The 17,721-nt window shown below is 48.4% G+C and overlaps 2 protein-coding genes across 14 annotated transcripts in view; one reads left to right on the forward strand and one right to left on the reverse strand.

Annotated features, from left to right (window-relative positions):
- The first annotated feature begins 95 nt into the window (after positions 1 to 95).
- On the forward strand, positions 96 to 7,383 carry LOC106601130 (Golgi SNAP receptor complex member 2). 3 transcript variants are annotated; one of them, XR_001327952.2, is made up of 7 exons: positions 103 to 270; positions 907 to 971; positions 3,335 to 3,443; positions 4,116 to 4,248; positions 4,437 to 4,577; positions 5,431 to 5,650; positions 5,815 to 7,383. XR_001327952.2 is itself a non-coding variant. In XM_014193083.2 (6 exons), exons 1-6 carry the CDS (start codon positions 242 to 244, stop codon positions 5,974 to 5,976), a joined length of 639 nt encoding a protein of 212 aa, XP_014048558.1. In that variant the 5' UTR covers positions 96 to 241; the 3' UTR covers positions 5,977 to 7,383. The 3 variants fall into 3 exon arrangements, 1 of the variants encoding a protein (XP_014048558.1); XR_001327953.2 differs by having other exon boundaries at positions 5,434 to 5,650; XM_014193083.2 differs by lacking the exon at positions 5,431 to 5,650 and having other exon boundaries at positions 96 to 270.
- An 825-nt stretch (positions 7,384 to 8,208) lies between these two features.
- Positions 8,209 to 17,721, reverse strand: part of LOC106601128 (G patch domain-containing protein 8) — a 37,893-nt gene continuing 28,380 nt past the window's right edge. For all 11 annotated transcript variants that reach the window (XM_014193077.2, XM_045715037.1, XM_014193079.2 and 8 more), the window contains 3 exons: positions 16,118 to 16,261; positions 15,711 to 15,841; positions 8,209 to 13,435 (listed from right to left, as the gene is read on the reverse strand). In XM_014193077.2, coding sequence (XP_014048552.2) covers positions 9,523 to 13,435; positions 15,711 to 15,841; positions 16,118 to 16,261 — 4,188 coding nt within the window. In that variant the 3' untranslated portion in view covers positions 8,209 to 9,522. The remainder of the gene's footprint in view (positions 13,436 to 15,710; positions 15,842 to 16,117; positions 16,262 to 17,721) is intronic.

Here is a 17,721-nt window from a genome sequence, read left to right on the forward strand (position 1 = left end):
TTGATTGGAGCTGTCGAGCTACCCGTACCTGCCTCGTAGTGTCGCTGCAGTAGTTCTTTGGCTTTTATCACTCGGTGGAGCTTCCGTTATTCCATTTCCGTACACAAATCTTCTCAACTGATGACGTGTGCATTGCTCAAAAATCCACTTGTTTTCAGTTTCACAATAAAACCGGCTAAAGGTATTCCTCTATAGACCGAGGGTATTTTTTTGTGGATTGTGTCTTGAAACATAAAGGAAAATGGAGACATTGTACCATCAAACAAATAAGTGAGTGTTTCTGTTCTCTTTCAAAAAAATAAGACAGCTAACGTAGCCCAATTGCCTTATGATATACCGCGTTACTGTAGCTAGCTGCTCGCTAACAACATTTCATGACAAAGATAATTTTAACTAACCCCTTCCATTAGTGGTCATGATGTCAACAGGAAACTAGCTAGCCAACCAGCTAATAGATAGCCATAGATCGATGACAAACAATATTAAACTATCACTACTGTAACGGTACGCCGCGTTCAAACCAACTGGGAACTCAGAAATCTTTGACTTCAGTGCATTCAAGACTACTAGGAACTCGTAAAAAAAAAAAAACTAGCTCTGACGGGGAAACATCGTTTTGAACGGTCATCCTTGTCGGAAACCCGAGCATCTTTCTGACCTAAAGATCACTGACGTCATGATTTTACCTTGTTTCGCCCCACCCGAGTTCCCAGTAGTCTTGAAAGCACCATTAATTCACTGTATGTAGTTTACGTGTCTAGCGTGTGTATTAAATTGGCACATACCATTGTCTAGTTCCTTTATCTAATATTACGTTTCCATAGAGCTTCCATATAGACCTCTGTTTAATATTTACGGTAGCCTAGGAATAATTATATATCTTTGCTCTCTGTCCTCTTTGATCAGGCAGATACAGGAGGTGCAGTCGTTCATGGGACGCCTGGAGAACACAGATCGTCAGTCTGTCCACTGTGAGTTCACTCTTTCTAAATAATGTATCTTCTGCATTCAATGGATGTTGCAAGTGTCAAACTTTGTTCCACCATCCATCGTATCTACATTGTACAAAAATAGAAATGCAACGTGTAAAGTGTTGGTCAAATGTTTCATGAGCTGAAATAAAAGATCCCAGAAATGTTCCATACGCACAAAAAGCTTAGTTCTCAAAAATGTGTTTACATCCCTGTTAGTGACCATTTCTCCTTTGCCAAGATAATCGATCCACCTGACAGATGTGGCATATCAAGAAGCTGATTAAACAGGTGCACCCTTGTGCTGGGGACAATGAAAGGTCACTCTAAAATGTGCAGTTTTGTCACACAACACAATGCCACAGAAGTCTCAAGTTTTGAGGGAACGTGCAATTGGCATGCTGACTGCAGGACTGTCCAACAGAGCTAACGCCAGAGAATTGAATGTTTATTTTTCTACAATAAGCTGCCTCCAACGTCGTTTACAAAATTTGGCAGTACGTCCAACTGGCCTCACAACCGCAGACCACATGTAACCAGGCCAGCCCAGGACCTCCACATGCAGCTTCTTCACCTGCGGGATTATCTGAGCCCAGCCACCCAGACAGCTGATGAAACTGTGGGTTTGCACAACCGCAGAATTTATGCACAAGCTGTCAGAAACCGTATCAGGGAAGCTCATCTGGGTGCTCGTCACCCTCACCAGGGTCTTGACCTGACTGCAGTTCTGCGTCGTAACCGACTTCAGTGGGCAAATGCTCACCTTCTATGGCCACTGGCATGCTGGAGAAGTGTGCTCTTCACGGATTAATCCTGGTTTCAGCTGTACTGGACAGATTGCAGACAGTGTGTTGGCGTTGTGTTTGCGAGCGGTTTGCTGATGTCAACGTTGTGAACAGAGTGCCCCGTGGTGGGGTTAGAGTATGGGAAGGCATAAGCTACGGACAACGAGCACAAATGCATTTTATTGATGGCAATTTGAATGCACAGTGATACTGTGACGAGTTCCCGAGGCCCATTGTCGTGCCATTCATCCGCCACCATCACCTCATGTTTCAGCATGATAATGCACAACCCAACGTCGCAAGGATCTGTTCACATTTCCTGGAAGCTGAAAATGTGCCAGTTCTTCCATGGCCTGCATACTCACCACACACGTCGCCCGTTGAGCATGTTTGGGATGCTCTGGATCGACGCGTACGACAGTGCGTTCCAGTTCCCGCCAATATCCAGCAACTTCGCACAGCCATTGAAGAGGAGTGGGACAACATTCCACAGGCCACAATCAACAGCCTGATCAACTCTTTATTCGTGCTGCATGAAGAAAATGGTAGCCAGATACTGACTGGTTTTATGATCCAGGCCCCTACCTTTTTTTAAGGTATCTGTGACCAACAGATGCATATCTGTATTCCCAGTCATGTGAAATCCATAGATGAGGGCCTAATGAATTTATATCATTTGACTGATTTCCTTATATGAACTGTAACTCAGTAAAATATTTAAAATTGTTGCGTTTTTATATTTTTGTTAATTATACATTCGGAATTTACAACTAGGCAGTATTTACATCTTTTCCCCTTCTTCAGTGTTGCGCAGCCCTTTGAGCCAAGCTGTACCCTGCCCTCCCTACTGATTGTTTTGGGAGGTGGGCAGGGAGGGCAATGTTCTGTGAGCCAGGCTGGTGCCAGGGCAGGAAGCATAGGGGTGGTGCCAGAGGGACGACTGGGAAGGCTTCTCTAAAGATAATGGTGGCAGCCAGTCGGCCGCCCAGTCTTGACAATGACATCATCTCGCATGTTAGAGGGTGGAAGGATGCAGCAGGCGTCCGAGCGAGGAGTCACTCAGTCAGGATGGGAGAGGGTGGGGGACAAGATGGTGCTAGTCCTTTTAAAGGGCAGATAAAAGCTTCCCACAAACCTAGTGCTGCTGTCACCTTGGAATCAAACGCTATCTAGAATCTCTGCAGTCTGAGAATTAAACGGGTGTAACGATAGATATCTGACTTCAAATAAGAATCAGTGGCTGATTTGTCTTCATGAAGAGATTATGTACAAGGCCCTTTGTTTCAATGTGGATTAACTTCCTCTGCGAAGTTTGAGGAAATAACATATTTGCTTTCGTCCCTCTCTTGGATTCACCTGAAACCGTGGGGCTATATTCCATCGTAGCATGGAATGGGGAAACTAACTACAGGGTGACAAACCACTGACATAATTTGTCTTGTCTGATTTATTACAATGAACATAACTTTAACATTTTATTTTGTATAAGATTGGCCTATTTGGGGAGTGAAACAACTGTTCAGGGTGTGTTTAATTGTTTCTGTGTGTGTGTGTGTGTGTGTGTGGTGTGCTCTCCAGTGTTGGAGAACGAGCTGCAGGCCAGAATAGACCAGATCTTCAGCCATTTGGAACGTCTGGAAATCCTGGCTAGCAAAGAACCGCCAAACTGCCGTCAGAACGCCAAACTGTGAGTACTCATAAACTGCATCAGTGACCCAAATACACCAGAGATGGCGTGGCGATGAATGTTTCATAAAGATGGGTGGGACTGGGACGGGGTCGCAGCTAGATGAAACAGGCAGTGTGTTTCTCATCCCCTGTGGCGACGCGGCTCTGTGAAAACATTCCCTCGGAAGCCCCGTCATCATTGGCATTCCTGCCGCGTTGGGCAAGGCGTCACTTCAGAGCTGGGTAAACAGGCCCCAGGGGACAAACTGCTGCGCCCCGTCCCACAGCTCTCCTCTGATCTCAGGACAGCTACAGTACGCTGGGGCCGCAGGGCTGAGCCACGAGCAGGTGATGCTCAGGAGGAGCGGGAGAGAAGGGTGGAGGGAGACAGGCCCTCAGGTGTGTCAGCCAGGTGGAGAAGTGGAGAAGTCAGGTTGGGAAGAAGGGAGGCATGTTGACTTATCTTAGTGATGATGATAGAAAGCTTTTATTGCGAGCTAGAAGACATCCATACAGAGCATACCAAGGGAGATGTCATGAGTTAGTGAAGGAGGGGTGACTGAACCACAGTCCTGAAATGCTGGATGGAGCTGGAGGCAAAGGCTGTCATCTTTACCCTCTGAGATTTCCTCTGCCATTATTCGGCTGGGGGGCAAGAAGAATGTTGTCTCTGTCTGTGTCCCCTCCGCAGGCGGGTAGACCAGCTGAAGTATGATGTTCAGCACCTCCAGACGGCCCTGAGGAACTTCCAGCACCGCCGCTACTCACGAGAGAGCCAGGACCGAGAGAGGGAGGAACTCATGAGTCGTACCTTCACCACCAACGTCAGTAGTAGTGGCCCACTCATCTCCCATGTAGCACTACAGTAATGTCTGCACTCATGTAATGATAACCTAAAACATGCATACTAACTCTGCTTGACACACCACAACTGGTGTAACATGGGCAATAAAACCTAAATACATTTATTAGGGGAACATTGTTGAGATGTTACCGGTATTGTCCCCTACAGGATGCAGACACCTCCATCCCCATAGACGAGACGTTGCAGTTAAACTCCAACCTGAACAACGCACACAGAGGCATGGACGACCTCCTGGGCAGCGGCAGCAGCATCCTCACCGGACTCAGGGACCAGAGGGGCACGCTCAAGGTGTGTGTTTCCCCTTGCAAATCAAGTCTCATTTGTCCCATGCTTCGTAAACAACAGGTGTAGACGAACAGTGAACGCTTACATACGGGCCTTTCCCAACAATGCAGAGAGAAAAAATATAGAGAATGAATACACAATGAGTAACGATAACTTGGCTATATACACGGGGTACCAGGTACGATGTAATTGAGGTACAATATAGGTAGGGGTAAAGTGACAAGGCTACAGGATAGATAATGCGCAGTAGCAGCAGCGTATGTGATGAGTCGAAAGAGTGCAAAATGCTGATAGTCCTGGTAGCTATTTGGTTAACTATTTAGCAGTCTTATGGCTTGGTGGTAGAAGCTGTTCAGGGTTCTGTTGGTTCCAGACATGGTGCATCGGTACCGCTTGCCGTGCGGTAGCAGAAATAAGTCTATCACTTGGGGGGCTGGAGTCTTTGACAATTTTTAGGGCCTTCCTCTGACACCACCTGGTATAGAGGTCCTGGATGGCAGGGAGCTCAGCCCCAGTGATGTACTGGGCCATACTCACTACCCTTTGTAGTGGATGCCAAGCATTTGCCGTACCAAGCGATGATGCAGCAAGTCAAGATGCTCTCAATGGTGCAGCTGTAGAACGTTTTGAGGATCTGTTTTGTTGTTGACACTTTGCCAAGGAACACTGACCGTGACACGGCAGGGCAGGTCCTTGTCGACGGTATCCCAGAGAGAGGAATCAGTATTCCAAAACAAACCCTGGTTTCTGTTCTCTGTAATGATCACTATGTGTAGTAGAAGTGTGTGTGTGTGTGTGTGTGTGTGTGTGTGTGTGTGTGTGTGTGTGTGTGTGTGTGTGTGGTGCTGGTCGTCAGCAGCTGGCTAAGTACATATTTCCAGGGAGGAGAAGAGATGGTGTTCCTGGTGGAGGTTGCTGTAGGCCTCCTGTTATCAGGGCGTCTGGTGATCAGATGGGCTGGCCGTGAGAAACAGCTGAGGGACAGACCGGGAGGACAGAACGGCTGGGTGTGGTTCCTCAGACAGCCTCTCCCTAATCAGTTGAATAGAGCTTCGTCATGACCAGGCTAAAAGCAGGTTATGATACGACTGTGTATACAGTATTCCCACAAACAAACAGCAATGAAGCAGAATACCCATTAATAACTAACTTCAGCTTTTTCTTCAGGAAACAAAAGCACAATCAATGGAACTTCAGCAGCTAATGTTTGATGTCTCCCCTCTGTCTTCCCTAAATCCAGGGGAGCCATAAGAAGATGCTGGATGTGGCCAACATGCTGGGTCTGTCCAACACGGTGATGAGGCTGATCGAGAAGAGGGCCACCCAGGATAAGTTCATCATGATTGGAGGGATGCTGCTCACCTGTGTGGTCATGTTCCTGGTGGTCAAGTACCTGGGCTGACCATGACCGCAACTGCAACCACAGTTTTGCGTTGGTCTCGGACATTTTTGCACAATAAGCCCATAAGATACGTGAACGGTGATAAATTAGGCTTGTCTTCTAATTGGAGCGCTCCTTGAAAGTATTGTTTTCCGATCGGAAGGTGAGGAATTATCCGTCTTTTAATTTCCATGGGTTTTGTCACCCACTTCTATTTCAACCAATCTTTGTTTGCACCAGTAAAATGGGTGTTAAGCAAGACATATACACTGAGTGTACAACACATTAAGGATGCCTTCCTAATGTTGAGTTGCACCTTTTGCCCTCAGAACAGCCTCAATCCATCTGGGCATGGACTCTACAAGGTATTGAAGGCAGTCCACAGGGATGCTGGCCCATGTTGATTCCAATGCTTCCCACAGTTGTGTCAAGTTGGCTGGATGTCCTTTGGGCGGTGGACCATTAGTGACACACACGGGAAGCTGATGAGCGTAAAAAACAGCATTGCAGTTCTTGACACAAACCGGTGCGCCTGGCACCTACTACCATATCCTGTTCAAAGGAACTGTCTTGCCCAATCACCCTCTGAATGGCACACACACACAATCCATGTCTCAAGGCTTACATATTTAAAAAAAAAAAACATATCCTCCATTTATACTGATTGAAGTGGATTTAACAAGTGACATCAATAAGGGATCATAGCTATCACCTAGTCAGCCTGTTATGGAAAGAGCAGGTGTCCTTAATGTTTTGTACACTCGTGTCTATACTTTAATTGTACTTCAAACTGAACAACGTGGAACCTTGCAATCATCATTCCAGCTCGCTGACACCTGCCACTCATCTCGGCGGTCATCCACCTGACAGCCTGTGTGTGAAGCTGTAGGTGGGTGAGAAAGAGGACATTTCATTGACTGGGTTACCTTTTTTCAAACCAATTCTCCTTCAAGGTCCACTTGCTTGCCTTAGTCTCCATATAGTGAGTTCTCCATTGCCTTGTGGATGGTATTCATTGTGGTTTCATCTTCTATTTGAAGCATTATTTTACGGTTTGCTGCTATTTTCCCCCGAATGAGGATGATTCTGGAAATGGACAGAAATGGATGAAAAGCTGATGTCGTACCTTACCTCATCACACATCCTAATGACACTGCCTGGAGAATACTTATGTCACATTAACCAATACATGTAGCCCAGGGAGGAAGAGGGCAGTTAACAGGGACCTGTGCACAAGCTACAGAACGATAGTAAGAACAAAAACACAAAAGTGATGAAATATTCTGTCATGTTTTGTGAAACTATCTGAACAAGGTGTATTGTTGTCATTTCTCTGGACGTTTGCTTGGCCCCAGTCTCACTATGTTAGTGCAACCAAGGTTCAAACTGTAATTCTCTGAAGATCAAAAATTAAACATTTTAAAAACTCGTCTTAGTCTGTCTCTGAAGTGTACAGTATTGTCCATTGAATTCGGTACGGGTCAAAACTAACAATGGATATAAAGCATAGTTTAAATAAACCTCTCGCTGAAAATGTCAGAGCCTGTCACACAATATGGAGTTTACATTTACAACAGTAAAGCTATTGTTTGGAGGGATTTTCCTTCCACTGTTTGAAAGAGAATTACTTTAGTACTTGAGGGGCCCTAGTCTGGGGACCTATCCGGAGTGTGCATACGAACCCCTACCAATACATCTGACATGTTAGTAATTTAGCAGACACGCTTATTCAGAACCACTTACAGTACTGAGTGCATATTTTCATACAATCCATTTATCACATTTACAATCCTGGGAGAGCAATAAGCATGTAATGTTCCAGCAGGTAGATAAACTATGGATGAAATTAGACTGACTCCTGGTCTTGATGTACAGCTAGGTGTAAGTGAGGCTACATAAAACTTACTGAGCTCTGGCACCATCTAGTGACAGCTCAGCATTCCATAACCTTCAGAGAGTCAAAACAGATGTAAAATCCTCTAGCCTTATTAGCCTAGTAGACTTGTCCTCTAGTCTAAAAGGGCTGCATGCAATACGCAGACATCCCAAGAAGCTTGTGGTGAGAAATTCACTTTTCATTGCAGTTTCAGAAGCCGTTTGCCACAGTAAGTAAAGAATGAATGTTTGTGCTGGTATCTGTTACTATGACGTACCAAACTGGATTTTTTTTCCTATGTATTGCTCGCAACCCTTACAGATACCACTACAGACTAATTCACTCTTCACCAGCTAAACATAAGACAGACAGACATGTAGCAACTCAAAACTCTTTATTTGCTGACGCATCATATTTAAAAAAGACATACCATTGCTACCACTTACAGGGCAGTCCCATCACCCAATCCTTCCCAAACAGGATAATAGTTCAGAAAATGTCTTGATAAAGTATTCTTTTCCTTCAGTTATATTTTTTTTACAGTAGCAACAAACCTCTAGAATGTTATTGGGGTTAACTACAGCAATTTTATTTACATTGAGCAAAAATTACACAAGAGGAAAAACATTTTGAGGAGCATTTTGGAAAATAATTTAGAAACAAAAAAAATACAATTATTGCAGTATACTACAATCATACATTTGTTACATGATGCGAAAGCAGCATCTTGATGTACAGATTTCAGTGCAAGTCATTTCGATATACAACCACTACCACTTGGAACATGACCTTTAACCCTACGGCACTAAGAGGGTGTGACCCCCCCCACAGTATTTCCAATAAAACATGAGCTTCACCCAACCTCTCATCGGTGTTCCCCCACCAGTGACCATTTTCATTTCCTTAGTCAGTAATAAAGAACATCCCTTATATGCCCATCATATTAGAGTGATACTTCACATTGCTCAGTGATCTATGTACACTATACCGTATTACAAATTGTTGGTGAATATTACGGGTCATGAAGAGAGCAAGTAGTCATGTGAGAACATTAGATATTAATGACAACAGAATTCAGGCAGTAGACTAGAGCCACCAGATTACATTACTAAGTCAAGGCTGTTTCCAGTCATGGATGTCACCCTAAACCCCCCCCTTGTCCCCATCTCATCTCCCCCCTTCCTTTCCCACAACACCATCCTGCTTATGGCTTCAGCCACTGCGTCTCTTTGGCTGTAGAAAACAAAGAAGAACATTGACAGCAACAATCAGTTATAAACTGTGGGACAAAAAAAAAATACTCCAGAGGTTTCTGCTTCTTTTTTACATTTTTCTTTTAAACCGGGTTCCCATTGAAAACAAACTGCCGTCTTAGATTTGAGGTTGCCTCAAACCCTCCTCCACCCTGTCCAGAAACGTCAGGGTGAATGTCAGTCAACTGTTAGGAGGGGTCCATTCAAAGAGCCCACAGTAAATGTCTGTTGTTTACCTCTGCACAGGCAGCATATCACAGCACCTCTGTCTGGCCAGTGGTGTAATGGTGGCCAGTCTGATGACATTCTCATCATCACCTGCTGCACAATGGTGCCACTACACCTCCCTCTCTCCATGTTAACTCAGATGTTTAACCAGGCCTTCTCTGGCCAAAACACCCTCCTCTGATGTGGACACATGGCTCGTGAAGGTCTTTCTCAGGAGCCGTGGTTAGGGGGGTGCTGGAGGTCCTGCCCTGAGAAGATGGGGTGCAGGAAGGGGTGGAGCTGCAGTGCGGCTGCCGCAGCGGCGTTAGAGTGCCGGGGGGCGAACAGCGTTGGGTAGAGGGATGAGTGTGGTATGTGGTGGAGTGCTAAGGGGCTATGGTGATGAAGTGCTGAGGCTGGGATAATGTGTATGGGCTGGCCAGAGAGGAAGGCCGTGTGGTGGGCAGGGATCAGTCCAGCGTGTCCCACTCCCAACTGGTGTCCCAGAGTGTGGCCTAGAGAGTGTCCCAGGTGAGACAGGGAGATGGGGGTGAGGTGGTGCTGGGGGATGTGGTGGACCTGGGCTAACTGGTGGTGCGGGTGGGGGCCGTGTGGGTGAATGCCCATGGCTGCAGCCTGAGCAGCATGGTGCTGCTGGATGAGGTGTTGTACTGTGGTGATGGAGGTAGCCGAGGCTGCAGACACGGCAGGCTGGTGGATCTGGACCATCTGCTGCTGGGGGGGAGGGGGTGCCGGCTGCAGATGGTTAGCTGCTGCTGCCATGTTTGCTGCAGCCTGTGCTGCTGCGGCTGAGGGGAAGGTCTTGATGTGCTTGGCCAGGAGCTGCTGCTGGATGTGCTGCTGGGCGGCCTGCTGCAGCTTGCCGTACTTCTCCATCTCCTCTGGGGTGAAGGTGATGGGCTGGCTCTCCAGCGGGGCCAGACCGTCCTCCTCTGCCTCCATGCCCATGTCCTCCTCCTCCAGGCTGGGCGGGGGGTAGTTGGGGTAGGCGTGCATGGGGGGTGGCTGCTGCTGCATGTCAGGCATGAGGGGCTCCATCATGGGGTTCTGGGAGGGGTCCTGTCCCGGCTCGCCCTGGTATGGGGGCATCAGCATGGAGGGCTCCTGATCGAACAGCGGCCGGGGCTCATGAAGTACCCGTGCGTCCAGGGTGAGGTGGCGGGCCTCCTGAACTACTACTACCGTCTCCTGCACCTTCTTATGAGCTGGTTGAGGGGGAGGCGGTGGGGGGAACTCCCGGATGGGCTCCATCAGGATGACCTCTCCCCCGGCATCTGAACCTTTCCCTGCTGATGACTTCTCTCCACCATCAGGCCGGGTCAGGGGGATCGCAGGGAATTTCTTCCCTGCCTGCAGCTTACCGAACAGGGGCAGCATGGACTTATTGCCCAGAGCTGGAGGCAGTTTGGGCCCAAAGTAGCCCGATGGTGGGTCCTTGATCTTGGCGCCAGACTTGGTCCCTGTGGTTGGGACATCAGATCCCTTCCTGGACTGGATCTTATCCAGAAGCTGGCGGGCGGTGAAGTGTGAGGAAGAGTTCCTCTGGTCTCCCCCTCCTTCTCCCCGGGACCCCCCTGCCCTCTGGCTCTGGGAGCTGCTGTTGCGGTTTGGGGCTCGTGATGAGGCAGAGCGGGGGGACTGGGAGCGGTAGATGCAGGAGCGGTTGAAGTCTCGGCGCCGTGTGGCGCTGTCTGCCCGGCCCCTGTGGCCCCCCCGGCCTCCACGACCCCGGTGAGGGGAGCCCTTGGTGGAGCTGGAGGAGCGGCTGGCTGAGCTGTGGCTGCGGCTGTAGCTGCGTCTCCACGACCTGGCGCTGCTGCTGCGGCTCCTGCTGCTAGAGCTCCGAGAGCTGCTCCGGTGCCGCCGCTGGTGCCTCTTCCTGCGGCTGTGGCTGCGTGAGCGGGAGCGAGAGTCCTCCGAGGACGAGGACGAGTAGTGACGTCTTCTGGAGCGCCGCCGCCCGCCGCTTCCGCGTCGATCGTACTCGGAGTCAGAGGAGCGTTTAGAGTGTCTCCGGTGGCGCCCCCCGTCACTGTCGTCACTGTAACTGTCTGAGTAGCTGCGGCTGCGCCGGCTGTAGGCGCTTGAGGAGCGCTCCGAGCTGCTGGAGTCTGACTGGCTACGGGAGGCCTGGCCGCGGTGCCGCCGCCGGCTGCTCCCTCGCCCGTCTCCCCGACGCGACGAGCGACTTCGGGAGCGGCCGGAGTCCTCGCTCTGGTGCCGGCGCCCCTCCCGGGGCGTGGACCTGCGGCGGCTGGATCGGGAAGCCGAGCCTCCGCCTCCTTCCTCCTCACTCTCACTGCTGGGTGGTCTGCCTGGCCCTGGGCTCTTCTGGGCCGAGGAGGAGCAGGAAGCGCTGGGTGGGGCGCTGGGGTCTGTCTTCAGACGCTTGGTGCCGTTGTGCTCGTCAGAGGGCTTGGCCTCGTCAGAGCCTTTCCCTGCCCCACCTTCCTCTGCCCCGGACTTCTGAAGTGCTTCTTTGGCTGGTCGTTTCCTCTTCCCAGGTTCGGTTCCTGTTCCTGCTGGTGCTGGGGGAGCACTAGAAACTGTTGCGGCTGCTGCCTTTTCCTCTTTAGGCTTTTCCTTATCACCACCACCTCCCTCTTCCCCCTCCTCACCTTTGTTTTTGCTCTTCTTTCGTTTGTGTTTTTTCTTCTTTTTGGTTTTCTCTCCTAGGATCGCAGTTTCCGCGTCCCCGTCCACTACGGCTCCCTTCTCTTTTTCTTTGCGCTTGGAGCCTTTGCCAGATTTCTTATGCTTCTTCTTCTTCTTCTTCTTTTTCTTCTTCTTGGCTCCGCTTGTGCTACTCTGTAGCTTTTGCTCCTCAGTCTCCCCTTGGGAACCCTCTATTTTTAAGGAGGGCTGCTCCTTATCAGTGTTGTCAGTGCTGGGCCCAGGGGTGGTGGTGGCAGCAGCAGCATTCCCCTCATTGACTGCAGCAGCTGCCTCAGGATTGTTTTTTTTCTCAGCTCCTTCACCAGCGGGCTTGGAGGACTTTGCTACTCGTCCAGCACGGCCCCCTTTGTTGCGGGATAGTTTGAAGTCGAAGTACAGGGGGTTGCAGCTGTAAGAGAGGGCGGGCTGAGCCTTGGTAAAATCCAGCAGCTCCGAGGGCCACTGCAGAGTGGTGCTCTCGTCTTTGCTCAGGACCAGGAAGAAGGGGCCGGTGGGGATTTTGGGGCCCAAGTTGGGCTCTGGGACTGGGAGTGGGGCCTCCTGCTTGTTGTCTGGTACTACAGTGGTGGCCGTTGTGGGAGGGGGGTCTGTTAAGCTGGCAGAGGCCTCTTCAGTCTTCAGTTTAGGTGATGTAGGAGTGGGCTCTGTGACTGGAGCTGCAGGAGTCTTCTCTGGCTCCTCTGATTTGCACTCAGTAACTTTAGGCTGTTTCTGCTCAGAAACCTCTGCTACCACCTTCTCTTCCACCTCTTCTTCATCTTCTTCTTGCTCCCTGATCTCACACTGGTCTGTGGCCTTCATGAACACCAGGAACTGGAAGCGGGGTTTGACTCTGCAGTGGGTTGGTGGGATGTAGTGGTAGTACTCCGGCTCCTGGCCGGCCCAGCCTTCCTCCTTCTTCATCATCATCTTCAGCTTGTTGAGAGTGGAGGCTAGGGAGGCGCCATCATCCTCTTCCTCCTGCTCTGGTTGTTCTTGATGTAGTTGCTCCTCCTGCTGCTCCTCCTCCTCCTCCTCTGGCCCTGCTGTTCCATTCCCTCCTCCCTTGGGGCTCTCGGTGCTGCAGCCTGATGTCGCCTCCTGTCCCGTGGCCTTCTCCCCTCCCTCCTCCTGTCCCCCCTCCTCCTCCTCGTCATCCTGATGGAGTTTAGCGAACACTGCTGCGACCGTCTCCAGCTTCACCGGGGGTTTCTTGGCGAAGGAGAAGGACACGCTGACCTTGGAGGCCCCGGCCGGGGATGAGCTCCTCTTCCCCAAGGAGAAGCTGACGGTGGGGGCTGGTTTGGGGGAGGCCTGACCCCCACTGCTCTTCTCCTCCCCTGACAAGCCCTCCATGGCAGTGTCTGCAGGGGGAACATACTCGGGGGTTACAGCACTCCCCTCTTCACCCTTCTCCCCGTCTACTGCGACGGTGGTGGGTTTGAACATGGGACCACTTCCCGGGGTACTGAAACACAACGATAAAGAACATATTCAAGTAAACTGTTTAATGTGTTATGCGTTTCATCCAGAACATTTTTAATTATAATTTTTCTTTGCACATACATCTGCATTCCTGCACCGATAGGAAGCTGCCACACAGCTATTAGACTGTTAAACAGCCATCACTAGCACATTAGAGGCTGTTGCCTATAGGCATAGACTAGAAATCACTGGCCACTTTAAGGAATGGACCACTAGTCACTTTAATAATGTTTACATATCTGGCATTACTTATCTCATATGTATATACTGTATTCTATACTATTCTACGGTATCTTAATCACATAATAATGTTACATATCTGGCATTAATCCTCTCATATGTATATACTGTATTCTATACTATTCTAATCTTAGTCCGTTCCGCTCTGACATCGCTCATCCATATGTACAGTGGGGGAAAAAAGTATTTGATCCCCTGCTGATTTTGTACGTTTGCCCACTTACAAAGAAATGATCAGTCTATAATTTTAATGGTAGGTTTATTTGAACAGTGAGAGACAGAATAACAACAAAACAATCCAGAAAAACGCATGTCAAATATGTTATAAATTGATTTGCATTTTAATGAGGGAAATAAGTATTTGACCCCCTCTGCAAAACATGACTTAGTACTTGGTGGCAAAACCCTTGTTGGCAATCACAGAGGTCAGACGTTTCTTGTAGTTGGCCACCAGGTTTGCACACATCTCAGGAGGGATTTTGTCCCACTCCTCTTTGCAGATCTTCTCCAAGTCATTAAGGTTTCGAAGCTGACGTTTGGCAACTTGAACCTTCAGCTCCCTCCACAGATTTTCTATGGGATTAAGGTCTGGAGACTGGCTAGGCCACTGCAGGACCTTAATGTGCTTGTTCTTGAGCCACTCCTTTGTTGCCTTGGCCGTGTGTTTTGGGTCATTGTCATGCTGGAATACCCATCCACGACCCATTTTTAATGCCCTGGCTGAGGGAAGGAGGTTCTCACCCAAGATGTGACGGTACATGGCCCCGTCCATCGTCCCTTTGATGCTGTGAAGTTGTCCTGTCCCCTTAGCAGAAAAACACCCCCAAAGCATAATGTTTCCACCTCCATGTTTGACTGTGGATATGGTGTTCTTGGGGTCATAGGCAGCATTCCTTCTCCTCCAAACACGGCGGGTTGAGTTGATGTCAAAGAGCTCCATTTTGGTCTCATCTGACCACAACACTTTCACCAGTTGTCCTCTGAGTCATTCAGATGTTCATTGGCAAACTTCAGACGGGCATGTATATGTATTCTTGAGCAGGGGGACCTTGCGGGCGCTGCAGGATTTCAGTCCTTCACGGCGTAGTGTGTTACCAATTGTTTTCTTGGTGACTATGGTCCCAGCTGCCTTGAGATCATTGACAAGATCCTCCCGTGTAGTTCTGGGCTGATTCCTCACCGTTCTCATGATCATTGCAACTCCACGAGGTGAGATCTTGCATGGAGCCCCAGGCCGAGGGATATTGACAGTTCTTTTGTGTTTCTTCCATTTGCGAATAATCGCACCAAATGTTGTCATCTTCTCACCAAGCTGCTTGGCGATGGTCTTGTAGCCCATTCCAGCCTTGTGTGGGTCTACAATCTTGTTCCTGACATCCTTGGAGAGCTCTTTGGTCTTGGCCATGGTGGAGAGTTTGGAATCTGATTGATTGATTGCTTCTGTGGACAGGTGTCTTTTTTACAGGTAACAAGCTGAGTTTAGGAGCACTCCCTTTAAGAGTGTGCTCCTAATCTCAGCTCGTTACCTGGGAGCCAGAAATCTTTCTGATTGAGAGGGGGTCAAATACTTATTTCCCTCATTAAAATGCAAATCAATTTATAACATTTCTGACATGCGTTTTTCTGGATATTTTTGTTGTTATTCTGTCTCTCACTGTTCAAATAAACCTACCATTAAAATTATTGACTGATCCTTTTTTTGTCAGTGGGCAAACTTACAAAATCAGCAGGGGATCAAATACTTTTTTCCCCCCACTGTATATAGTCTTAATTCATTCCTACTAAGATTTGTGTGTATTGGGTATATGTTGTGTAATTTGCTAGATATTACTTGTTAGATATTACTGCACAGTCGGAGCACAAGCATTTCGCTACACCCGCAATAACATCTGCTAACCTAATCACGTGTATGTGACCAATAAAATCAAATTTGATATTATTCATTATTGGGTTACAGCCTCCACTTCAGCCAGTAGAGGGCGGTTGAGTTTGCAGTATATACTGTAGCATGTGCTCACCGGTTCTGCTGTTTCCTCTGCTCAGCCAGCTCATGTAGCCTGCGTAGCAGCTTCTCCTGCTTCTTCCCACCCTTCCGGGAGCGTGATGACACGTTTCTCGCAAACTCCCTCTGCTTCAGCTCCTTAAGCCTCTGCAGCAGCACGGGTGAGATGGGGAAGAAGAGGGATGAGGGAGAGAAAGAGAGCAGTTAAGGATTTCTGCATCCACAATAAGGGCAATGGTGCAGCGACATTCAACAAAACCATTTTATATCTGCAAAGCCCTCTCCACTGAGACAGGCTCCTTACACTTGTTTCTGGAGTGTCTGGGATTTAAGGCTCTGTTTCTCTAAGCTCGTGTACACGGTGACAGTATACCCAGTGTGTAGGGGTGTAGCAGCGTGGGGGTAAGCGGAGGTCCTCCTCACCTGCTTATGAGCGTGGTCGTACGAGTTGATGTGGTTGTCAAACTCTTGGTGCTTCTGGTACTGTTTCTCACACAGCTCACAGTAAAAGTTGGCCCTCAGGTCTTCCAGGGCTTTAGCGATGGCCTTCTCCTTTTCCACCTGGTCCTATTGTTGGGGTTAGGGAGGGCGGGGGGCGGAGACAGGAGATGTAAGTGACATTGATACAGATTAGAGATGAAAAGATGAAATAAGATCAGAGCCAGTATAATCTGGTCTTTATTCTCCTATCATAGGGCTTGGTACTGGTTGAGAAATCCACAGGAAACTCTATGGTTATTTATCATTGAGGTTAAAAAGTTCAATAACTGAAAGAAAGAAATCACAAGGTAACAAACTGAAGTGTACAAGGATTGTGCTCGAAGGTTGTTATTTATACAGTGCATTCGGAAAGTATTCAGAGCCCTTCCCTTTTTCCACATTTTGTTACATTACAAACTGATTCTAGAATGGATTAAATAATTGTTTTCCCCTCAATCTACACACAATTCCCCATAATGACAAAGCGAAAACAGTTTTATTTTTGCACATGAATTAAAAACAGAAATATCTTATTTACAAAAATATTTCATTGATCATCCTTGAGATGTTTCTACAACTTGATTGGAATCCACCTGTGGTAAATTCAATAGATTGGACATGATTTGGAAAGCTATATAATGTCCCACAGTTGACAGTGCATGTCAGAGTAAAAACCAAACAATGAGGTCAAAGGAATTGTCCATAGAGCTCCGAGACAGGATTGTGTCGAGGCACAGATCTGGGGAAGGGTACCTAAATATGTATGCAGCATTGACGGTCCTTAAGAAAAACAGTGACCTCCATCATTCTTAAATGGAAGAAGTTTGAAACCACCAAGACTCTTCCTAGAGTCAATCAATTGAAGGGACTGCAGGTAGCCTAGTGGTTAGAGTGTTGGGCCAATAACCGAAAGGTTGCTGGATCGAATCCCCGAGCTGACAAGGTAAAAATCTGTCGTTCTGCCCCTGATCAAGGCAGTTAGCCCACTGTTCCCCGGGCACCAAAGACGTGGATGTTGATTATGGCATCCCCCCGCACCTCTCTGATTCAGAGGGGTTGGGTTAAACACGGAAGACACATTTCAGTTGAATGCATTCAGTTGTACAAGATTCTCTGGTCTGATGAAACCAAGATTGAACTTCTGGCCTGAAAGCCAATCATCACATCTGGAGGAAACCTGGCAGTATCAATCTGTGGGGATGTTTTTCAGCAGCAGGAGGGATCGAGGGAAAGATGAACAAAGTGCAGAACAAAGTTTCTGGAGACCTGCTCCAGAGCACTCAGGACCTCAGACTGAGGCAAAAGTTCACCTTCCAACAGGACAGTGACCCAAGACAACGCAGGAGTGGCTTCGGGACAAGTCAAGGTTGTCCTTGAGTGGCCCAGCCAGAGCACGGACTTGAACATCTCTGGAGAGCCCGGACTTGAACATCTCTGGAAACCTGAAAATAGCTGTGCAGCGACGCTCCCCATTCACCCTGACAGAGCTTGAGAGGATCTGCAGAGAAGAATGGGTGAAACTCCCCAAATACAGGTGTGCCAAGCAT

This window comes from Salmo salar, chromosome ssa03 (genome assembly GCF_905237065.1).
Source record: "Salmo salar chromosome ssa03, Ssal_v3.1, whole genome shotgun sequence".
In the NCBI taxonomy this organism is placed as follows: Eukaryota; Metazoa; Chordata; class Actinopteri; order Salmoniformes; family Salmonidae; genus Salmo; species Salmo salar.